At 40.6% G+C, this 25805-nt stretch overlaps 1 protein-coding gene across 4 annotated transcripts; it reads left to right on the top strand.

The window, feature by feature from the left end:
- On the top strand, positions 1 to 25758 carry Hacd4 (3-hydroxyacyl-CoA dehydratase 4). 4 transcript variants are annotated; one of them, XM_006238376.5, is made up of 7 exons: positions 1 to 156; positions 1425 to 1528; positions 3847 to 3974; positions 11792 to 11904; positions 16025 to 16131; positions 19328 to 19453; positions 25237 to 25758. In XM_006238376.5, exons 1-7 carry the CDS (start codon positions 119 to 121, stop codon positions 25332 to 25334), a joined length of 714 nt encoding a protein of 237 aa, XP_006238438.1. In that variant the 5' UTR covers positions 1 to 118; the 3' UTR covers positions 25335 to 25758. The 4 variants fall into 4 exon arrangements, with proteins under 4 accessions (XP_006238438.1, XP_038966193.1, XP_063144013.1 ...); XM_039110265.2 differs by lacking the exon at positions 25237 to 25758 and adding an exon at positions 24051 to 24645; NM_001108669.1 differs by having other exon boundaries at positions 69 to 156; positions 25218 to 25587.
- The last annotated feature ends 47 nt before the right edge of the window (positions 25759 to 25805 follow it).

The raw sequence follows: 25805 nt of genomic DNA, 5'->3' as shown, positions 1-25805 counted from the left end.
AACTTGCTGAGTGTGTTAAGGCCCCGCCCTTCCCGAGCCCAGCCCGAGGCCGCCCCTAGCGCCTTCCCAGCCCACTCCTGCTGTTTCTCGGAGGTGCCAGAGAAGCAGACTGTGGCCCATGGGGCCCTCGGTGCTGCCAGCCTGGCTGCAGCCCAGGTAGGGCGCGGGGCTGCGGGGAGGGAGGGGCCAGGGCGCTGGGCAGCCGCCCACCCACGGGCTTTCACGCCTGAAGTTCCTGACTCTGCTCAACACTTACTGCTCCTCCTGCCTAGTGTTAGTGGATTGCATTTTCTCCTCCATAGATTCAGGATGGAGCTTTGCTGTTTCCTTCTTTTCTTTAGTTCTGGAGATGAGGAAATGGAAGGAAAGGCAGACTGCATGGCCACCTCTTTGTGCGCTCGCTCCCACAAGTCCTTCCCTTCCTTGTCCCCGCTGCGCCCCAGACCTTGGCGCAGGGCGGTTTTCGCAGCATCCTGTTGCAACAGTGTTCACCACAGGAGGAATTCCAGGGAAACTAGGGCCTGGGGTGTGTGTTTACCTAAAGCCAGGTGATTCTGTTTGGGTTGGAGTTTTCCCGCTTTGAACTCCTTTAACAGTTTTGGTTATCTGTTGACTGCTCCATAGAGTTGGCTTACATACCTTGTTTCTCAGAAGTTTCCAGCTAAAAGAAGCCATTATTAACACTAACAAGGCTACTCTATCCTTCCCTGTGCACACCAGGAAAGCCCTTCACCTCCTTTTTCAGCTCATATATATATATATTTATTTAAAATATATATATATTTTTAAATTCAGTTTACATCCTGGTTGTCCTCTCCCCAGCAACCCACACACACATTTTTTTACACTCAGCTTGACTTCCTTTTTTTTTTTTTTCCGGGTGAGCAACTAAACTGCTTTCTATGTGCATTTGATGGAGAGAACTCGCTTCCCTTGTAAAATACAACAGGAGGCAGGGGCAAGAAGGAAGAGTGTAACCCCAATCACAAAAGTCAGGTGTGTTCAGGTACTGAGTCCCAATACAGTCGTGACCATGCTCCTTTGATAACTGTAAGCCAGCTCCCGCAAGTTCATTCAGCAGACTGAGCGGCTGGAATGCTAGCTGCCCAAATCAGTCGTTTTGCATCCAAGTCTCTTCCCTGTCCCCTTCCAGTTTCGAAGCTATCCTTACAGTGGCTGACAATGTTAGAGAAACAGGGTTAGAATATTATCAAAGACGAAAAGGAAGCTTGGAAAAGAACTGCCTTTGGTTTTAAGCAATTTCAGTCAGCATACTCTTGTTAGACAAATTCATCCCATCAGACTCCAATGGGTTTGGAGGGACAACCCAGTGAAGACCCTAATACAGAACTCTTTGCTTTTGTTTGCTCGGTTTGACTGGTCCATTAAAAGATGTGTTTAATGGCATTTTTCTGTATTTATAGGTATAGGAAGAGTGCGTATCTTTTCATCTATTACTTAATTCAGTTCTGTGGCCACTCATGGATACTGACAAACATGACAGTCAGATTCTTCTCATTTGGGAAAGGTAAACACCCCTAAACAGCTTCGGTTTTTAACTTTTATTCCTGGATTCATCCGGCCTCGCTGACTTTCACTTCAAACTCTGTGCATCCTGCATCTGGCACCGTTCACTTTTCTGTAGTTTGTTTTTCCATAAGTATACTTTATTATTTCAGACTTAAACCTTTTGAGAACAGGAAAGAAGAAGGTGAGACAAGGTGAGAGGGGCCTGTCTTGCCCCAGAACCACCAGTTTGCTCTGAAAGCAAAGACTGTCTTTGGAATGTTCCATTTTGGTTCTGCACCAAACTCGTAAATTAAATGCATTTTGAAAAATCTGTTAAGTTCCAGCCTGACATTCTGGGTAGAGCAACAAAAAGTTAATGAAATTCTTCCACTACGTTTTATCTCCAGGTTTAGGGTAGCTGGAGATTACCAGTAACTGAATGACAAATTGTATGCTCCCCAAGACCCTGCTTGACCCCTTAAGAAGACATGTACATGACACAGCACACCGGTGACTAGTCACCTATATGGAGTTGGTATTGATGACTTGAATCATAAACTTCCTTCAGTTTCCTAAAAAGTCAAGAATTCACGCTTTAATCTATTCACTTCAGATTGTTACAGAATGAATCACCAAGTGACTGTCAAAACAACCTTCTCCGTGTCCCATCCCCACATGAGTAAGTGTCATCACAGTTTACAACTGTTTGGTGACTTGACAATTTGAGCAACTGCTGGTTTAGCTAAAAACAAACACGAGTGTGGCTGGAAAAAAAAAAAAACATGCCGAGCTCATCAATTGAGACTCCTATGTCATCTGCATCTAGTGGGCCGCTACAAACTATCCTGTGTTTCTCAGTCTTACTGAAAATGTATACATTCTTGCCTATGTCAATAACCGCAAAGTTATAGCAGAAGGCTTGAATATCAACTATGAGAGCTGAGTTTTCAAGCAGAGGGAGACTGAGATACAAGTGGATGGAGGCCATCGGTTCTTTTTTTTTAATTGCATTTTTTTATTTACATTTCAAATGTTTTCCCCTTTCCCTGTTTCCCATCAATAAACCTCTATTCCCATCCCTTCCCCCTCTTCTTCTACAAGGGTGTTCCCCCACCCACTTACCCACCCCCTTGTGCCTCCCTGCCTTGACATTTCCCTACACTGGGACATCTAGCCTTGGCAGGACCAAGGACTTCTCCTCCACTGGTGCCCAATAAGGCCATCCTCTGCTACATATGGGTCTGTCCATGTGTACTCTTTGGATGGTGGATTAGTCCCTGGGAGCTCTGGTTGGTTGGTATTGTTGTTCTTAGGGGGTTGCAAACCCCTTCAGCTCCTTCAGTCTTTTCTCTAACTCCCCCATTGGGGACCCCATTCTCAGTTCATTGGTGGCCATCAGTTCTGTACTTTGAATAGGCCATGTGAGCAGAATACAATTCATTTACCTCCCATGCCCCAGGCAAGAATGCTAATGTGTCCCTGCCCATCCAGTGGACAAAGTGGCTTTAGTCATCTTGTCTCACTATTGTAATTGTAGCAGCTACTCTCATCACTGTGATTGTAGCAGCTCAGTTAGAGAAACAGAACTGGTCTGTTCATTTGAAATGAAGCCTGAGAACAAAGAACGGGAGGGCAGTTCCATCCGTTAAACTAGTAGCTCTCAACCTTCTTACTGCTGTGGCCCTTTAGTATAGTTCCTCATGTTATGGTGACCCCCTCACCACACACACACACACCATAAAATTATTTCATTGCTACTTCATACCTGTAATTTTCTAATTATGAATCATAATGTAAATATTTGATATGCAGGATATCTGATGTATGACCCCTATGAAAGGTTGTGTGACCCCTGCAAGGGGGTTGTAGTCCACAGGTTGAGAAACTGCTCTAGGCAATGACTCAAGTTGAGCAAGTGCAGCAGAGTCTTGAACTTGTGTGACCCCAAGACTATGTAATGGTAGGTACAGGCAGAGGATAGGAGTATGGATTATTAGTGTGACAGGAATTGCGTCTGAGAGGGGCATGTGATGACAACATTTACCTTACAGAGACACCAAGGTGAGAATCCCCAGTACCTGTTCAGTTATAATCCTACGAACACAGGAAATCCAATTAAAAACAGAAATATCACCCTTAGAAGACTCTGACTTCTTGTAAGGACCACAGTACTTTCTAGGGATATATTGCATTGCTACGATTTGGTAGCTTATTTAAAATAACTTTTGCACATGCGATAAAAGCATCTAAGCTGTATTTTGCTGTACTCTGCAAACGTGTGTCTGGATGCAGTTTTGACTCACAATGTCTGCATTTGTTTGTCATTTGCTAATACAGATTCAATGGTCGACACGTTTTACGCTATTGGTTTGGTTATGCGGGTTTGCCAATCCATTTCCCTCTTGGAGTTACTGCACATCTATATTGGCATTGAGTCAAATCAGCTTTTCCCAAAGTTTTTGCAGGTAAGTTTAATCATGCTGTCACTGTAGAGTCTATTTCATTTTTTACTTTGTCCCATTTGTAGCCCCTAGTGATTTCATGGCAGAATTTGTCCACAGGATTCCCTTACCTAAACCACAACAGTTAGAATGGCCCACGGGCAGTGTTTGGGCAGTGCCACCGGCCAACCTGCACACTGCCCTGTCCTGGAGATTCCATGGGCATTTACCACTCTGCATGTGTCTCCCTCTGAGGTAGATCAGAAGTGAAAAGAATCAGAGTTGAAGCCTTTTAGTTTGATGCCTGGCTGTTCTATGGGCCACTGTGAGGTTATACTACAACCACCACCGGGCTCTTGATGGTGAAGAATGAGTGATTTAAAACAAAAGAAAAAGGTGTTTGTTTTAACAGCAGGTTGACAGAAGATTGAAAATTCACTGGTATGTATTCCACATAAATAGTCACTGCTGGACTAAGAGTAAGAAATATTGTTAAATGGTATTTTCCATGAAAAAGACAAAATAAGGCTTAAGTTACTACATGGATATATATTTTAAAAACTCCAGGATTTAGAATAGCCATCTAGATGAGCATAATCTTAGGTATCCTCAAGAGAAATCTGAAAATAAACTACTTCCTAGAATATCAGAATCTTAATGTATTCAAAGACCTGGCAAAGCACTTGGGACGCAAGCACAGAGCTTGAAACTTGTTAACTGCTTGAAACTGCGTTAATTTGCTTAAAGTGCCAAGAAAACTTAAAGGATGCAAAAAACCCCAGCTTAATCTTCATGTATCTAATAAGAGCCCAGTATTATAAATATTAACAGGAACTATAGAAAGGTACAGCAAGAATGGGTTGGCAAGATGTCTGGGCATTTGCCATTGAGCGTGATGACCAGAATTAGATTTCTGGAACTTCCGTGGTAGAGGAGAGAATAAACTCCTACACTTACCCTCTGACCTCCCCACATGCACTGCAGCACGAGAGTGTGGGGGCATGTGCATGCGTGTGGGCGCACATACAGACACACAGATACATAGTCATGAATGTTTTAAAAGGTAGGGGGTAGATTTCATTTTACTTAGTAAAGAAAATAGGAGAGCACTGTTCATTTGAATGAAGGCATTTTATGTGTTGAAATATCAAATATTTAAAAAATGGAGGTAATAATGTACAAATAGTTACATTAAAATGAAGAGTTCATAGAACCTCCTTACACGTGTAACTTTACAAACTAAAGAGGGGCACAATTGGTCATAGAAGCCGTGAATAATTTAGAAACAAGATTTATTGGTTTTTCTGGCTGAATGGATCTGCTGTCGTTTTGGAAATGTCAAAATGTGTACAGTGGAATGTTACCTCTGGAAAGCAGAACTCAGAGTTCACAAAAGCTGCACCCTATCCTGCAGATTATTCACTGGGAGCTGAATTAAGTTCATATAAAATCTGAGTCATGTTATCACTTTCACTCTTCCTTTTTTTTTTTTTTTTTTGGCTGACTTGGTTATTACTAATTTCTTGGTAACAAAGAATTTTCAGAAGGCAAGGATGTGTTAGTTTAGCTGTTGTTAATGCACACTATGAGATTAGAGAACCTTTTCTTGTCAGGAAGAAAACAGAGTGAGAGCTTGAAAGTGCACACATACGGTCTGCTTGACACAATTAGCTAGACTTGCCTAATATGCAAAATTACTGTAGAACTGAGACCTCTGAATTTTTTTGGAGGTGTACAAATTCTAGAACATTCAAGTGTGGTTTTTAATTACACTTAAATTAATTACTTTAGTAAATTAATTAAATTACTAATTAAATCCTTGAATCATTGAAATCATTAAGTCATTGAAACCAAAGAAACGATTCCTGATTTGGTTACTTAAGATATAACAGTAAATACACATGTGGGTAAATTTATTTAAAGAGTGATTACTAAGTCCAATGCTAGTGGAGCACAGTGCTCTTCAAGCCTTTGGTTCTGGGGGAGGACAAGCAAGGATCAGGACACCAGTGCTGAGGATGAGCATCCCGGGCTGTGTGTATCCCCGACGATAGCACAGCTCTTTTGATGTGCCTATCAGTCTTCCTCTTTTACTGGAGTTGGAACTGCCTTCTGTTGCTCTAGCATTGCTTTCACAATGGGACCGAGACTGGGAAAGCTTTACAAAGGCATCAAGGTAAATTCTCGTGTTCCGTGCCTTTCCCTATTCAAGTTCTGCAGACAGTGGCAATCCCCCACTATGGGAAGACCCCAAGCACTCTGCTTAAAAACAATGCAACAAAACCCTAGATTGTGAAATCATTTGTGGTGTTCTCATTTCCCCATTTTTAAATGAAGAAATGGTACTTAGAGCAGCTGAGTTATTTACACTGATTATGGCTGACTGCATGCAATAATTTTTTTTAAAAAAATGCATAGTGTCCTCCTGCTTCAAAGAGAACAAAAGCTAGGTCTGCAGAATTGTGATGTTACTATGATATTACCTTCATAGCATTACGAAGCCACAACAGAATGCATTCTTTTGAGAACAGATTTTCCAAAATGTCAAGATAAATAGTTCCACCCAGCACGAACAATGGATTAGGATTAGTTAGTTGAACAACTAATGTAACATCTGGCAAGTGCTGGTGCCGAGGGAATGAGGGTAAATTTGGGTTTGTTCATTGTTCCGAGTTATTACATGTTTTACACTCACATATCTGACAACAAGCCATAAGCTATAATTTTAAAAATTGTATGCAATTGCTCAGACAAAAAAGCAGAGAAAACACACACTATAGGACAGTAGTTATTTAACAGACATCTATATTTTATTTTCAAATTACTTATGAGGAAAATCCAAAACTGTAGCACAAAAAGCTGTTTATAGACTTCCATTGCTTATGATAATCATATATCATTTAAATTGTTTGCAGAAACATAACATAGAGCTTAACAGTTAAATTATACATAGAAGCATAGCATAGAGCTTTGCTTTCTTAGTTTCAAATGGGAAGCATCAAAAGACACAGAAGAAGCATGCTAAACAGGACAATGCAAATGAAAGCTGTTTTCCCTTTCCAGCCTTTTCTTTCCAATCAAATTTTCATTTGCATATTTCATTACTTCAGGGTCTTTTTAAAGTTAATGGGGACTGGTAGATTTGTTAAATTTCATTAAAGAAAGCCAAACCCAACAATGTGACCATTGTAGAGTGGAAATTCAGCCACACCTGAGGGTTAATTCTGATGCCTTGGTTGAGTCTTCAGCCTTGAAAAGACTTAGCAGCTTTTCTTGATGAAACTTAAAAGAAAGAAAAGGTAAACAATCCCAGATAAACTTTTGTACCACAGTGCTTGGCAGGTTCTGCTTGGAGGAAACTCTCAGGGGAATATAGTTCAGCTGACTACAACTACAAGCAGTTCGGAGCCACATCTTGCCCTCCATTGATCACAATTAACACTGCAGCAGATGCATTAATCCTAAACATGCTTATGCAACTTCAAAAAAATCTGTCACACTATAAATGATTTCCTCCAATTGTCATGCCTGTGTAGGTTCCACTCATGAAAGTCAAGGGCACAAAACACTCTGTATTAACCAATGTCATCAGCTCTGTCTCCTGCTTGTGTTGAAGGCAAGGAAGGCATCTCACAGGAGAATGCCTAACTCCCTTGTGAGAGGACAGTGACTTCCAGTCTGCTTTCTCCAGGCTGTGGAGCAGCTGAATTTGACTGCTAAACTAAGTCATCTTTGAACTTTGCATAAAAATCTCACTGATTTTTTACCCCCAGTAGGCCCTGAGTTGAGAACAGGCTTTGATTACTAGGGATAAAGCTTCTGATGTGTTGAGCACACACAGTTCACTGGAAGGGAAAGTTGGAGTCCTTGGGACTTGTCATTTTGATTCATGGAGTTCTTCAGTGAACAGAAACAAAGCTATCCTCTTTATAGTGTTATTTTACAAATGCAGAATGGCTTTTAAAAATCCATGTAGAGTCTTCATTATCTCGGTAGAAAAATGTCCTGCAAACAATACTTCCTACAGAGTTGGAATCGAACTCTGGAAGTATGACTCAGAGTACTGTAATCTAAACACTCAGATCTTCTCATTTTTGTCATGTTGGTGGCCCCTCTAAAACTGACATCCAGACAATGGCCTGTTCCTTATAAAGTAGGCATTAAAACAAGAACATCCCAGATATTCTGAGATAAGTAATAGCCAGAGAGATTGCTCATTAGGAAAGTTCTCGTCACACAAATCTGGCAAACCGATCCCCTGGGACCCATTTAAAGTGGAGAGTGAAAACCAACTCCCAAGCCTCTGACCTCCACACGTACACCATGGTATTCATGCCACACACTCACACCATACATCCATTCCACACTCCATACCCCTGCTCCACAGTTAACTAACATTTACAGTAAGGCAGGTACAGGGACATCTACCTCTAGTCTCTGGATCATACTGACCAGCTGGACTCCACGAATCAGTGAGATCTGGGTTCCACGAAAAGATCTCTCTCAAAGAACAAGGTAGGCAGGGACAGAAAACAACCTAGAGATCAACTTCCGGCCTCTACACACATGTTCACACATTGTACATATATCTCCTCACATTCAAAAATGTATACAGGCACACACAAATACATGTTTTGTGTTTTTTAAATGTTAATAGGGTATAAAATAGTTATATTTTGGTAAAACAATAATTTTGACGTTGAAACTTACTGAGTTGAGAAATTCTCCCCATTATCAGGGTACTGTTCTTACCCTTCCATTTTTTCCTATTTCTTAAATTAAAAAAATATTGTTTGAGGTTTCATCCCTTTCTTATGGACTTTCAGGCATTTCATCTCCTCCCCATCCTGCTAGAATGTTCTTCTCAAGGGTCCCCACCCTCACCTTCATGCCTTCTGTTGTGTATGACCACTCGGTTAATTTGAGTTTCCTTGCTGGAGCCACCCATGCACAGGCAAGAAACCCTTCACTTTTAGAAAGTACCTTGTCATTTAACAATGTAACTTGTCATTCTTTAAATTAAATATATTGTGCTGGCTGCACATGCAGAAATCAGAGGACAAGGTTGAGGAATCAGTTTCCTCTTTACAACTCTATGAGGATTTTCATTGCATGCTCCTGTCACCAGGCCTGTCTGGCAAGCGCCATGAGCTGCTGTGCCATCAGCTGTAGCAACACCTTTAAAGAACAGACCACTGTCTGGATGTTAGGTTCTAGAGTGGCCCCCAACATGACAAAAATTAAAAGGCTCTAGTGTTTCAGAATGCAGGATTTAGAATTACTGTCTAGATTTTGATTCCAAAATACGAAGAAAGTCCGTATCACCCAGGAAAACACATGCTTTTGGGTAAAAGCAAACAAACAGTGAAAGTGCCTTCTTGGTGTTTTTTTGGAGCTTAAACATAAAACTATAAATTTTGAAATAGGCAGAAAGTAGTTAAGTATTGACTTTTATCAACTTACTATCTGTAACAAAATTCCTCTATTCTGCCATCATTGAGTGTAGTTAAATAACCATCAGATAATGAATTAACACTGACATTTCATGTGGTGGGAATCTTCCTATTTCTGTATACGTGCTGGCACTTGGGGGCATGTCCACTGCTGATTTCTATGTCACTAGGGACCCTATCACCAGGGAGTCACAGAGCCTTCCCCGATGTCTTAAGATACTTTCACCATATAGCCCCAACCTCACTGGTAGATTTTCCTCTGTCCTCACCATTTAAAGGGCAAAGAAAATCTACCAGTGAGGCTGCGTTTCACAAATACTTAGGGCACTATCTCATATTGCATTTGATTAATGCCTAAAACTCAGAGAACCTATGTTTTGCAAAAATCAAAAACAAAACAAAAAACCCTCAGGAACACACATGAATGCATACAGTGTAGATTTCTAACCTCATCGTTGAGTACTTTAAAACTTTAGGTCCCTCAACACAGAACATTGTAATCCTAGCCTAACCCAAGTCTCACTTGGATGGAAGCTGGACACGGAATTTAAATGCTGTGTTCATACCATGGGTGAATAGGAAGCACAAGCCAGATTCGTAGGCACCCATGACGAGACAGTGCCTAAGTATCTGTGAGATGCCCGTCCACAAGCTTCCCCTAAATCTTACATCCAAGAGCTGCCAGGAATCATGTCAGCCAGGCTGGGTTATTCAATTACTTACATTGCAGTCTGGAAGACTTTATATAAGCTAAATGAAAACACTAGCTTGTTACATCTTAAAGAAGGATTGATGAGGGAAAGAGCTCTGTGGATAACTCCCATAGATTGACTAAGTTTGAATCATGTCTAATTCCTCTTAGCCATGCAGGGGCCCTCTTGACTCACCTCCGTCGTCATAAACATGCTGACATAGCTTGCACATGTGGATTTCTGATCATGTGGACTGCTGTTGACAAATCTTGGATTTTTTTTTTAACACTAAAAGCCCATGATTCTGTTGTGGATTATCCCAGGATTTTTTCCCCTTAATCAGCTTTAAAAAAAAAAAAGGCAGCTATACAAAGTACAAATTAACTCCCTTATATTTTCTTTCGCTCCATCAATCTCCGAGTTCATTTTTTTGGGGGGGGGGGGCACTGAGAACAAAGAGAAATGCCCAATTAAGCACAAAAATGCAGACTGAAAAGGCTATGTGAATATAACACAAGTCACTTTATACTTTGTAAGGAAAGAGGACTGTGTTTTATTTAAGCTGGTAATTGGAGCTAAGCCAAAATATGTGAGTTTTCAATGATCTTTAATGCTTATAACTTGGCATATATAATATATATTCCAAGAATGTGTTAAATTCTTTCTATTTTCCACTGGCTGAGGGGGGTTAGGATTATATTACTGCCCTGAAAAAAAAAGTTACAGTGGCTTCTCTATTGGCTAAAATTGAAATTTCCTGGCCTGTCACTCAAAACCCTTCACATCCCAGCCCCAAACGCATTTTCAATTACTTTTCCCCGTTTTCCTGCTCCACACCGCCCACTCCAGCCTCTCCGTGGTTCTTGCTCCGCCCCAGGGCGGTGTAGATCATCACACTGCCACTTCTGCTGGGGCTGCTCTTACCTGGGATGCCTTTCCTCACATCTGCTTTACTAGATAATTCCGATCCGTGGATCTGGAGCCAGCGGAAATGCTGCTCGGTCTCATGAAGCTCTCTCCCTTCACCCTTCTCTCAGGCAGCAAGCATCTCCTCCCTGAACCCTGCCTCCCTCTGCAGCATAAACTGTAATTACATTCCCCACCACTAACTCTGAAGGAAGGACCGTTTTTTTTTTTACTGTACCATCTAATCCAGTGGCTCTCAGCCTTCCTAATGCTGAAACCTTTCAATGTAGTTCTTCATGTTGCGGTGACCCCCAACCATAAAATTATTTTTGTATCTACTTACTAACTATAATTCTCCTACTGATGTGAATTGTAATGTAAATATCTGTGTTTTCTTATGGTCTTAAGTGACCCCTGTGAATGGTTGTTTGCCCCCCGCACCCCGCCAAAGGGGTCATAACCCACAGATTGCTGCTCTAATTCATAGTGGATATTTAAGTAGGCACTTGCCAAAGTGAATAGAAATGTGTATATGTCAAGAAGAAAGAAAATATCTTGACTTAGGCAAAATGCTATCTTTGTTTCATTATGTATAATTATAAAAGTACAGGAAAACAAACAAAATTAAAGTCATTCATAACACAACTCTTTAAGAGATAGTCACTGTTAAAAGGTTAGAAAATGGATTTCCAGTTAAAATGTTCTTTTAAACAAATCCCTACTTTTAATATTAGAATATTACTTAAATGGCCCAACAGGTTGCCCTAATTCTTAGCTAATTTTTTTTAAGCTTACAGAGAGAATTATCATCCTTTTTGGGGTGATCACCAGTCAAGAGGAGGTCCAAGAGAAATATGTAGTGTGTGTTTTATTCATCTTTTGGAATCTACTGGATATGGTAAGGTAAGTAAGCAAGATTTCTGGGCATGGTAGTACATACCTTTAGTCTCAGAGGTGAATCTCTGTGAGTTCAAGGCCAGCCTGGAGACATAGCTAATTCTAGGCTCGCCAGTACTACATAGTGAGACCCTGTCTTCAGTCATCCATCAATCTGCTAATACAAAGGAAAATTGCTTCAGTGAAATGAGTGATAACTGCTCATACTGGTTACTCTGAATGAGACAGAAAACCTCATTGCATGTTGTTTTATATTGAAATAGATGTGTGTATCTTTGTATTTCAAGTGCAATGCCAAGTTCCCAGGTTCCAAGCACAAGGCTTTGCCATGACACTGACCTGAAATGACCTCACAGCTATATGCTAATGGAAGGGACCTTATCATTCTTCTACCATAAATTATTTTATAATGGACTTTCATTACTTGTCTGAACCCACAAAGTTGGCATCATAGTTAGCTTCAGTTGTCAACCTGACCCCTGGGGAAAGAGAAAACCTCACCCATGAGGTGTTTTCTTATCACTAATTGATGGAGCATGGTCCAGCCTACTGTGGGCCTGGAGGCAAGTCAGTAAGCCCTTTGCTACACACTGCTTCAGGTCCTGCCCTGACTTCCTACAGTGAGGGAATATGACCTGGTGTCTTTCTTCCCCCGAACCATTGGTTTTGATCACTGCTTTATTATAGCAACAGAGGAGTAAACTATACCAGTTTGTTTCTGTGACTTCAAGAATATTTTATAATAAGACCTCTTTTCTCTAGGGAAAAATATAGCCCCTTATCCATTTCTAGTGGGATCCAATAACTAAGTAGCCCTTTCGTGGCATCCCTAGGAACAACTTCTGCTTCAAATATCTGGACGGGAGCAGGCCCCAAAAGAGTCCTTATTTTGTGGCCAAGATTGCATATTTTATTCTGATATTTTTATTCTATTGTCAGTAACTTGACCAAGTTACAGCATAGCCTCAACAATAGGCTGAGTCCTAAAGATCATATGTATATTTAGTAAGCTATTTAATGCTTCAAAAATAGCATTTTATACTGACTGGGAGCTTTGTAGTCTGACTTCCTATTTACACAAGCATTGGTTTCTCCCCAGGGACCACAGCCTTCTGTTATATTGGAATATGAGTCCGTCGACTTCAGTATCCATTTTCACATAAACTCAACAGAATAAGATGACTTTCGCATTAACAGTGGTAGCAAACTATTATGGGATGATTTGGGGACATAGAGGATACAGCGGAATGAACCAACTTCCACTAGTTACTTGATACATGATCTTGGGCAAACCATTTAACTTTTGTAAATGACTATTTTATTGAGATATAAGTTACCTACCACAATTTAACTTTTAAAATCTAAAGTATATGCGTTTCTGTATACTCAAAGAGATGTACAACCATCCCCATTATTCAGCTGAAGACTGCTTTTATCACCCATTAGAAGTCTATGCCCATATGAACATATCACTCCAGATTCCCTCCCTCCCCAGGCCCTGGCGACTATATTCTCACTATGTGGGTTTTCCTATTTTTGTGTTTCATGTAAATGGAATCATTGGATAGATGGTCTTTTGTTACTGTTCTCTCTTTCCTTGGAATAATGTTCTCAATATGGTATTGTAGCATGTAATGGTATTTCATGGCATTTTGTGGCTGAATAATATTCCATTGTGTCAACAAACCCCTGGATTATCCTCATAGCTGATGCTCATTTGCATTATTGGCACCTTTCGGCAGGCCATGAGCATTCATGTACAAGCTTTTGTTTCCCTTATAGCCAGTAGTAAGAGCTCTGGGTTCCTCTTTTGATACTGTTTTTCTCTCAGCAAAACGAGGGTAGACATATCATCTCCGTCTACTGTGAAGTAGCAGGAGCAGGGATCTTAGTCATCTGCCAAAGGTGCCCGTGAAAAGATTACAACTAACATGAGAGCTAACGATGAGACAGATGCTTTCCTCCTAAGAACATGATAAGGACATCCATGTCTGCCACTCTGTTCAACATTGTATTGGAATTCCTAGCCACAGTAATTGGGAAAAAATGTAAAAGTCTTCCAGATGGTAGAAAACTGTAAGTGACCAACGAGTTTAGTAGAGTCACACAACACAAGGCAAGGCTAATACAAATCAGCGGCATTTCTTCAGTGAACTGTCTGAAAATGAAAATAACGAAACCAACCCTGTTTACGATCGCCTCCAACAGCATGGAGTACTCAGGAATACATTTAGCCAAAGTAGGTAGACCTTGTACAGTAAAGACATTGATAAATGGGCGGGCATTCCATGTTGGAACTTAATACAGTTCAGACGCCAATACTCACAAATAAACGGCATTCTTTCTTTAAAAGCCCTGTTAGGATCTCAAACGGCTTTGGGGCAGTAATTAAGATGCTAATCTTAAAATTCACATAGAAACCTGAATGCAGATGAATTAAACTTTTATAAGAACACACTTGGTCTCACCCTTTCTACTTCAGAACTTACTAGAGAGCGACAACGATTACGAGTGTGCTCCTACTCCATGAACCAGTCAGGGGATAGAGGTATCGGTTCAGAGATAACCCCTTCTAATTTGGGTTAAGTTTTGTTAAGGTCCCAAGAGATTCAATTTGAAAGGAATAGTCATCTCAACGAAAGGTAACAGGACAACTGGACACTGCATGCAAAAGATGAAGTTGTATTTGACAATGCACCCTTAGACAGGACACCAAAGCCACAAGGAACAAGGAAAAACTAGATATTGAACTGTATCAACGAGTTACTGTGATGCCTGCTACTGTGAACTTGATTAGACTCCGAGGGCATTAAGAAGGCACGCTCTTACATATACAGCCACCCAATTAGATAAGATGGATGAAGCAAAGAAGTGCAGGCCGACAGGAACCGGATGTAGATCTCTCCTGAGAGACACAGCCAGAATACAGCAAATACAGAGGCGAATGCCAGCAGCAAACCACTGAACTGAGAACGGGATCCCCGTTGAAGGAATCAGAGAAAGAACTGGAAGATCTTGAAGGGGCTCGAGACCCCATATGAACAACAATGCCAAGCAACCAGAGCTTCCAGGGACTAAGCCACTACCTAAAGACTATACATGGACTGACCCTGGACTCTGACCTCATAGGTAGCAATGAATATCCTAGTAAGAGCACCAGTGGAAGGGGAAGACCTTGGTCCTGCCAAGACTGAACCCCCAGTGAACATGATTGTTGGGGGGAGGGTGGTAATGGGGGGAGGATTGAGATTGGAACACCAATATAGAAGGGGAGGGAGAGGGGCTAGGGGGATGTTGACTCGGAAACCAGGAAAGGGAATAACAATCGAAATGTAAATAAGAAATACTCAAGTTAGTAAAGATGGGAAAAAAAAAAGAAGGGTGCTCTTGGGTGTTCCTACAAAATTCCAGAGTTTAGCTGAGGAAGACCCGCCCTGAATTTGAATTGCATCATCTCCTGGACTGCAATCCTGAATTGAAAAAGAAGAAAGAAAGAAAACTCAATTTGGGAGTCAATAGGCCATTTGGGTAATTCTGACACGTGTTGAAGTGTAAAAACCACTGGCCTATTTATAGAAATAAAATCACATTAAATACTCTGCACTAGCTGGTTTAAAGTTACTTACTGCGCCCCAAACCTGCTTCCAAGGCCAGTTCTGATTGTGTAACTGGGCAAAGCTGCAGAAACAGAGGGGCGGTAGATATGAATTTGGGGGTTGTGTTTTAATAACATCATCCTTTAACATACATGCAAATAGGTCTGTCTTTTCAAGAAGCCTAGCTGTTGCTGCATAAAATGAGCTTGGCTTTTAAATAAAATTGAAGTCATTAATCATGGAAGTTTATAGCTGTAATTTCTTGGGAGGAGGTAAGAGCTACATTCTTGCTTTCTTCAGCTGTATAATTATCTATGGTCCACCCCATGAGATAAGCCAGAGAGACACAGGTTCTCCCCGCAACAAAACACCATTTTAACCCCTGTCCTTACCTAAATTGTAGGAACTAAAGGATGTAAGTCCCACTTCCAAGTCTACTCCCGTGTTTAATTTGTAGTAACATATTTTCTTCTCTTATTTCCCAGATAGCAGCAGCAAACTATGCTTACAAACTACCCGTCTCCTTCCAGGTACACTTACAGCATGCTGTCAGTCATAGGGACATCTTATGCTGTCTTGACATGGCTCAGTCAAACACTATGGATGCCAATTTACCCTCTGTGTGTTCTTGCTGAAGGTAAGAATTATGTTGTATTTCTGACAGATATAAGCCATTGAGCTATAATCGTTCACTAATTTCTTGATAGGGAAATAGCTATCTTTTTAATTGTTCCTGGCTTATTGATGATAACCTTCCTAGTCTATTTCCTTGCTTCAAAGAAGCAAAGTTCAGTGGGGTGTGATGGGGTATACTATACCTGTAACACTGGAGACAGACACCAAGTCAGCCTGGTCTACACAGAGTTCCAGGCCAGGCAAGGATACATAGAGGGACCCTGTCTCAAAGACTGAAAGGAGAGAGGGAAAGAAGGAAGGGGAAGGAAGGAGGAAGGGAGAATCGGGGAGAAAGAACATTAAAATTCAAAGTGGAGGTGGTCCTACACGGGGTACAACATACTGGGCTAGAAACAAGCATTAGGGTCCAGGTGCTTGCCTTTATTAACTATGCATCTGGGGCAACTCATTTCACCCCTGAGTCTTTTTACACCCCCAAATTGGGTTTAACATATACAGAAGCTACCATTTAATTCTTTAAACACTTAGAAATTTGGTCATCTCTGGCTAGAATGCTTCTTACCACCTCCAAAGCATTGTACCTCTGCCGGTGACCATTTGACCACCATCTCATGAGTGTCCACTTTCAGAGGAAGGCTAAACTAAAAGTGTCCTCCAGTACAGCACCAGGGTTATTATTTTATAGAGTACATCTCAGGTGCAACTGGACATCTGTATGCTCCTTGATGGCATGTCCCTGATTAGACCAGCTCCATGTGCAAACACAGGTGCCTGCTTCTCGCTTCCCTCCTTTCTCATGTGCTCCAGTAGACGTGCGCAACAAGCAGGAGATCAACTATTGCCTGTACTGATAAAGCAAAAATCATGGAACTAAAGTAAGCATTTTTCAAAAGACTTGAGGCTAAGCAAAGAAAAAACGCTTCCTCCAGTAGTGGATTTGACAGGCTGCAGGGAGTTTCTTCTGAAAGTCACGATTAAAAATTTTTAATAATGCAAAAAGCATGCTGCAGTAACTACAGGGAAATACAGACATTATAAAGGGTGCTGTTGCCAATAATTGTGAGTGTATAAAGACTAGCATATAAAAGAACATCGTATGTTTTCAATATTTACTAATGGTTAGAAATAATAAGTCAGAATTTTAAATTGTTAATTGTTAAAATGAATTGTTAAAAGTAGATTTTCAGAAAATCTAGAGAACAATGTTTTATAAATCATTAAAAACAAGAGCAAGAACAAGAACAAGAACAACAACAAAACCCAGTCACCCATTCTTTAAGAATAAAATTCTTCATTCATGGAAGATTTGCTAAGAGTACTTATCTGTCTTGTCATATGGAAATATTATAAAGAACATAAAAGGAATGGATGTCGGAAAGAGTATAGGATTTACATCAGGAGAAATGCAGTTGTAAGATCTGTACAGCAAAGTGAGTGCAGTCAATACTAGTGTACGTTTCTGAAAGGGTAAATTCAATTACCTTGCTTTAAAAAGTAGATGTTGAATACTAGATTTTATCATTAAGCATTATGTACATATATCAAAACACCACAACACCACACTGTGATCCATATATATATATATATATATATATATATATATATGTATATATATATATATACATACATATATATAGTGATTTTTCAATTAAAACTATATTAACAAAATAGAGTTAATTTTTTTCTAAAGACTGTATAATGGACTCTTTCCCTAAATGTGAGGAATGAATAAGTATACAAGAATCATTTCTGTTATTGCTGTTCAAAATTCTAAGTGCTTCCCTGTTGAAGGAAGCCTGTTTTGACATGAACGCCACACAATCCCCTCTCTTTTATTATCTTGTAAATCACTCTCCCAACCAACAAAGTATCAGCAGAAGAAAATTAAGGCATACACATGGCACAGTGTTAATGATGCTTAACTCCAGGTGGTGCGAAGCCTGAAATTTTTCCTTTTCGTGCACTGGATCTTCCGGAGTATAAAATTATGGAGGGAAGGAAACCTACTTTAATGAATTTAATAGCTCTTATTTTTGTTTTTATTTTTCTTTTTTAATTTTAAAGCTATATTTTTCATGTAGGATAAATTCAACAAATAAACACAGCTCCTATAAATACCCAAGTAATTACTCCTATGTCAGCCTGCTCTCGACCCAGAGCTGCCCTTGTTAATGGCTTGCTTGGTGTCCACTGGAAGTCCCGTGTAGATACCCTGCATCCCATATCTCTCTGCCTTGGCTTCCGACTTTATCACAGCGCAACACATTGCATTATTAAAGAATTTGAGATAACTGCTATAAAAAATAGTACATCAAGGAGCTGGAGAGATGGGCTTAGAGAGGATCTGGGTTTGGTTCTCAGCACCCATGTGGCATCTAACAACTGTCTGTAACTTCAGTCTCAGAGGATTCACTGCCCTCTTCCAGCTTCCAAGGGGACGGCATTCATTTAGTACACTTACATACATGCAGGCAAAACACTGATACATGTAAGGCAAAAATCTAACTACCTTTTATTTCACGTTCCTGATGGCAGTAGCCTAGATAACTATAGCACGCCATTTTACTGCATGGAATTCTATAAAAAAAAGTCTACACATGTGATATAATTTCATGGATCCTCTGTGTTTTTAACAGTAAACTAGTCTCCTCCCACAGAATAATTTATGTCAGTATTTCTCACAGAGTTCCTCTAAATTTGTATTAAGTACTTCTAGGGCTGAGAAGAAAGCCGATATCTTAAGGTCAGTCATGGTGACAGGATGACGGGTGGTCCATTTCATTGCTGCAGAACTGCTCAGAGTCTTCGCTATGTTAAACATATGTCCTGTAACTCCAAGAAGAAAGTAATAGGCAGCACTTTCCATCCTGACTGTCTCCCTACTTGTGAGCGAGGAGACAGATGTATTTTTAACTCATCATCTTAAGAAGCGCTATACAGTCTTTCCATTTAAGCATGAAATGTGCGGATTCAACCAACAGCAAAGTGCACAACAGGCAATAATTAACAAGAATGCTAGAACAATTTAAGCCACATAATCACTCCAAGATTTCTCCATCAAGCTGAACCTTTAACTAAAGGATTCAGCACATCGCAAAACTGTTATTACCAATTCAAAATCTCCTTTGTTAGAAACATATGCACTTACACCTGTGTAACCCAGAAAAAGAATCTTTATGATTTTTTTCTTTAAACAGCATTCACCATCTATCAGTCACTGCCTTACTTTGAGTTATTTGGCAAAAACTCCACCATGCTTCCGTTTGATATATCTACCTATTTCCCTTACGTGCTGAAGCTATATCTCATGATGCTCTTCATAGGTAAGTAGATATTTTGTTTGGCATTCTTCATGTATGTGTTGGTTTATATTGTCCTTGTCCTACACTGACTAGTAAATGGAGAGGAACTAAAGAGGAAGCCCAACACAGTCAACTAGACTGTCTGGTTAAGGCCCCTGGTGCTTTTTGTAGGGTATCACGAAACCAAGTGTTACACAATTTCACTTCACAGCAAGAACAATGCTACTAGTGGAAAAAATGCTTGCAAGATGCATGAAATACAGAAATTTTGACCATGAGGACACAACTATTATACAAAAAGGAAAACAGAAGGATTAGTTGTTTTCCCCCATTTATACCCATTTTGTTTTCTGTTTGACTTTACATGCTATACGAATGCACCCCTTGGCAGGCAAATAGGAAGTTGATGATAAGGGCCCAAGGAAAACTGTAGAAAACTTACAGTTGTAGGAAATGGAGTGATGGCTCAGTACTTAAGAGCATTTATGTTCGTAAAGAGAACCCAGACACCCACATGGCAGCTCACAACCATCCATAATTTCAGTTCCAGGGAATCCATACCCTCTCTTCTGGTGGCAGGCATGTGCATAGTGCACACATATATTTGTAGGTAAAACATTTATATATGCATGAAATAGATCCTTTAAAAAGCTTCACTTGAGCCATGCTTTGCCACATACACCTTTAATCCCAGTACTTGAGAGGCAGAGGCAGGTGGATCTCTATAATGAGTTGCAAGACAGGCAGGGCTACACAGAGAGACTTTGTCTCCAAACCAAACCAAATTACACACACACACACACACACACACACACACACACACACACAGAGAGAGAGAGAGAGAGAGAGAGAGAGAGAGAGAGAGAGAGAGAGAGAGAGAGAGACTCATGTGGGTTTCAAGATGACTTTACAAGATGGATGAGTAGAGGCACCCAGCACTTTGCTCCACAAAGAAAACACAAAGCAATAGGTATAGAGCTGCATTCTGAGGTGAGTACAAGAAAATGCTGGGTGAAACTAATGCACTGTAATATTAAAAGAATTGGCATAGCAACAGATACGAAATATCTGAGTACTGCTATGCCGTCTGCATCACTAGGGGTGGGAGAATCTCCTTCTGGCTAAGGGTGAGTGAACAGAGTCCTAACAAGCTGTGTTCAATCTAGGGGATTGGCGAACATGCCCTCTGAGACCACAGTTGGGTCAGTAGAGTGTAGAATCATAGAAGTATGAGGACCAGTCATTCCTTCTCACAGATCCAAGCATGGGTATCTCCTACTTACAGGGTAAGACAAGACTTACCTGTGGTCTATTGTGTCTCTGACCACAGGGGTAAACTGTAGCAGCCTTGAGCAATGCTAAGGCTCCAGTTAGTGCTCCTGTCCATAGGGTACATGGCCCAAGGAGGTCCACAAAGAAGCTTAATCAAGTGCTAGCTGCACCCTGCTCTCACTTTCTTCCACAAACAAAAGGCCACTGAGAAGTCCAAGGGAAACCTACACATTTCTTGAAACCAATAGAAATTCCAAACCTACGGGATATCTTAAAAAAACAATACCAAGAACAATGAACAAGAACATTTTTAAAAGAAATATTTTGAATAAACAACTTAGTCGTGCATCTCAAGTACTAGGAAGAGCAAGAAATAAACAGAACCCAAATGATTGTATGAAGAGAAATAAAAATCAGACCGGAAATAAAACATAAAATAACAAGTGCCAAGGGTCAATGAAGAAAAGCTAGTTATTTACTTGAAAAACCAAAAGTGGATAAACCTTGAAAACAATTTATAAACCTTGATAAAAATTGAAGATCCAAAGCAATCAAGTTAGAAATGTTAAGGGAGACATTACAATCCACACCACAGAAATACTAGCGATCAGTTGAAATTATTTTGAAAAAGTACCTGTTAATAAATTGGAAAGTCTAGAAGATATGGAAATGGTTATAAAAGACCTACCAAAATCCAACCAACAGGATATGGAAATTCAACATGATATAGAAAAACCTGAATAGACCAGTAATATGTAATAAGTAGTATCCAATCTCCCAGTGCAGAAAAGCCAGGATGAGATGGCTTCACTGATGAATTTTACCAAGATTTCAAGGAGTAACCAATACCACTTCTCGAATTAATAGGTAATCATTTGGGCTGGCATTACCATTACCAAAACTTAATGTAGAACAGCCCCAGTCAACAAAGTACTAGGTGAATCAAAAGGACCACACACTGTAAGAAGGTAGGCTTCATTCCCAGATGCAAGAATGGTTCAACCTCTACAAATCAATAAACTACCATATGGTATAAAAAGCCATGTGAGTAAGTGAAGAAAAGTCATTTGACAAAGTTCAACATCCATTCATGATAAAACAGAAAAACAAGTTATGTATAACAAGCCTACAATTAATACCATACTGAATGTTGACAAAGTCTTTCCTTTCTTATCAGGAACAAGACAAGATATTCATTCTCCTTGCTCTTTTTCAATGCCATGTTTACTTTAGTCAGAGCAATTAGAAAAGAGAAAGAAAAGGTAGATACGTAGGAAAGAAGGGAGTCAAATTATCCACGTTCACAGGTGCACTGGATATAGCTCACAATGAAATCCCAGCATTCAGAAGGGTGACATAGGATATTGTCAGAGTCAGATTGAGGCCAGCCTGTGCCAGAGAGAGAGGTCTTGTCTTAAAAACAAAGCAAAACAAACAAACAAAAACCAACTGTGTGTTGGGGGAGGGGCATGAATAAAGATTTCAGCAGAACTACTCAGTAGGAGGACAGTGTCCACAGAAGCAGCTTTTGATGTGGGCAGCACCTAAGCTGGATGAAGCATACTCTACAGCCTTCTCTGACCTCTAATGCTCTTCAGACGAAGAACTCAAGAGTTCATTCAAAACAGTTCTGTCTTTTTGAGACTTGATGCTGCTTAGGGCTGTCTACTTAGGACTTTACTTTCTGTTTTGTTGGTTTGTTTAAAGCCCTTCCACACATAATGAATTTGCCAAGGAAGAATTTATGAATGACCTCTAAGTCACAATAGCCACAAAACATACCTAGGAACAAACTAAGGAAGTTCCTCTATAAAAAAAAAAAAGTACAAAACACTCATGAGAGAAACATCAGATATTAAAAGATGGAAAGATTGCCTATTTCCATGGATTGGCAGAAGTCATTAAATGTCTTTAGTGCCCAAAGTGATCTAAAGACTCGATGTAATCTCCATAAAAACACTGTTGTCACTTGAGGACTGAGCTCATTAGTGAGTGGGTAAGAGTCAGGCTGCACAAGCATGTGGACCCGAGTGTGAATTCCCAGCATCCTCCAAAACACTGGGCATGGCCACACACCTATAGCTTGGGGCTGTTGTAGGTAGAATTGCTGGGGCTTGTGGGCTGTTAGTCCAGCTCTAAGTTCAGTGAGAGACCCTGTCTCAGTGGCATAGGGCAGAGAGAGTGATAGAGCCAAGAGCTGAGTCTTCCACTAGCCCCTACATTTGCACCAGCAAACACATGTGCAAATACCATAAACACATATGCTTTTAAGAAAATAATTTTAATAAGAATAAAATAGCAAGTGACATGCTGCACGGAACAGCAAGAACAAAACCCACTAAAATTAGTATGCAAACCCTAAAGCTACTGAATCAAATGGAAAGGGCAAAGCTGGAGTCGTGGACACCTGGTTTCTAGACACAAGGCAGAGCTCAGTAGCAAGCAATAAGATACTACATAAAAGGCAATTCCTAGTGAATAGAATAGAGAATCCAGAAATAGGCATGCCAACACTAACAATACACATCAGAGAAACACACAGTGTTAGGAGAACAGGATATACACACGAACAGAAGAAGACTGACACATGACCCACCCTCACCCTACACAGAAATCCACTCAAACTATCAGATACTTTAACAGAAGACCTGAAGCTCTAAGTACCAGCGACGACTTCACAATGTGGTACAGATGATAACTGTTGAATGAGATGCCAATAGCTCAGGAAATAAAAGCAAGAATTAATGAGATGACATCAAAATAGAAAGCTTCCACACAGCAAATAACAGAGCAAGGAAAAAAAACCTACAGAGTGAGAGAGAATAGTTGCCTATTCTTCAGAAGGTATAGAGACCTCAAAATTCAATATGAAATAAGTAATACAATTTGAAAATGTGTTTGTGATATAAATACACTTGTAAAGTACACACACACACACACAACCAGTTACTATGAAAAAATGTTCCATTTCACTAACCACCAGGGCACCAGATTCAGTGAGTTATCATTCAGTCAGATTGGCTGGCTATCAACCAAACAACAACAAAACAAATGCTAGTGAGGATGTGGAGAAAAAGAAACCACGGTTGTTGGGAATGCAAATTAGTGCAGCTACTACTGCAACCCTGTGGAAGTTCCTCAAAAATACCCTAAAAATAGAACTGCCATGTGACCCAGCTGCCCCAAAGAGAGGACAAAAGGAAGTGAAGTTAGCAGCCTATGAAAAAGCATGCACTCTTCACAGCAGAAAGATGTGGGACCAGCCCAGGAGGCTGCTAACATGAATGGAGAGAGGAAATATCTAGTGGTGCACTTAGTCATAAAGAATGAATTCCTTGTCTTCCAGGACCACAACGAGAAACACAGCGCATATTAGGCAACACCAGCTACGCTGGTCTTGCTTTTGTGTGAAAACTTAAGAACTGACATGAAAGTTGACCAGCGACTATATGGGGCTGGAAGCCAGCAGAAGGGATGTGAGATTTGACGAGTGCATTCCACATGCATGTGTGGAAATACCACACTGAATCCACTAATATGCACAGCAACACAGGAAACCTGAAATCGAAGAGTGAAGTTAATAAAAGTAAATTAATCAGAGGTAGTGTGGGCTAGTAGAAAACTGTATTTGAACAAATGTGATCAGTTAAATGTTCTCCAGGAAGCTAGGGGAAGACTTTTATTATTTACATTTTCCTGCCCCTACCCTTTACAAATTATGAAGATAATAGTCATTTCTGCGAGACAATAGCTTTCAAGTGTAAGAATACCACATATGTACAACAATGCCAAGCAACCAGAGCTTCCAGGGACTAAGCCAATACCTAAAGACTATACATGGACTGACCCTGGACTCTGACCTCATAGGTAGCAATGAATATCCTAGTAAGAGCACCAGTGGAAGGGGAAGCCCTGGGTCCTGCTAAGACTGAACCCCCAGTGAACTAGACTGTTGGGGGGAGGGCGGCAATGGGGGGAGAGTGGGGAGGGGAACACCCATACGGAAGGGGAGGGGGGAGGGGGATGTTTGCCCGGATACCGGGAAAGGGAATAACACTCGAAATGTATATAAGAAATACTCAAGTTAATAAAAAAAAATAAAATAAAAGAATACCACATGTAGGGGTTGGGGATTTAGCTCAGTGGTAGAGCGCTTGCCTAGGAAGTGCAAGGCCCTGGGTTCGGTCCTAGCTCCAAAAAAAAAAAAAAAGAAAAGAAAAAAAGAAAAAGAATACCACATATAAATAAAGAGGTAAAAGGACAGTTTGGAGGTAGTGATGAAAGCTAGCCAAGAAAGGGGTGTTGGGGGACCCTGAATTAGAGTGTGTTGATTGGACGAGTTTGCTTGCGCTGCCTTTCTATGGAAAATCTGGACCGTTCATGTGCTCTTCCTGAGCCTTCCTTGTTAACTGTTGTTGCTCCCAGAATTCAAGCAGCCCCCTCTGCCTGTGTCCTGAAAGCATGGCTCTTTTCAGAGCAATGATGAACCAACCTTACTTCCTTTTCACTACAGGTATGTATTTTACCTACAGCCATCTTTATACGGAAAGAAAAGACATCCTCCGAGGATCTTCTGTCAAACAGAAGAAAATGTGAGACAGCCTGTTGCACAGGGGACAAGATGGGCTGACGGATTAAACTGTAGCGAATACAACACTGGGCCTCTGCTAGAGAAAAAGAACATAGAACTGGACTGGTCTCCACCATGGCGCCATGTTCCGAAGCTACTGGGCTTTGAGAAAAGAATTCCCAACAGGTGCAGCGTACACTGCTTTACCAGGGCTGTGGGCGTCATACAAGCTACGTTTATAATGAGTCGACTCTGAGTGTCTCCCTGTGATGTTAGTGAGAACAGACTCCATGGAGCAAATCCAATTGACTTGAGAAACCAGCTGATTCACTTCTGCAATAGCAACTAACAGACTTATACGAAGGGGATGTGGCAAGATGTCCTCTTGGATTCTAAGATAACATACTCTATACACAAATGCCTGTGCCCTTAGAACCGTGAACATTACATATACCCAGAAAATTAAACATCTTCCTGTACCTTAGCTCAGGTTGCTGCTGTCATAAAATGCACCTCTACCTTATAAAACTT

The sequence above is a fragment of the Rattus norvegicus genome, chromosome 5, assembly GCF_036323735.1.
Source record: "Rattus norvegicus strain BN/NHsdMcwi chromosome 5, GRCr8, whole genome shotgun sequence".
NCBI lineage: Eukaryota > Metazoa > Chordata > Mammalia > Rodentia > Muridae > Rattus > Rattus norvegicus.
The sequence above is the reverse complement of the archived record's forward strand: the minus strand, read 5'-3'. Positions and strand labels throughout refer to the sequence as shown.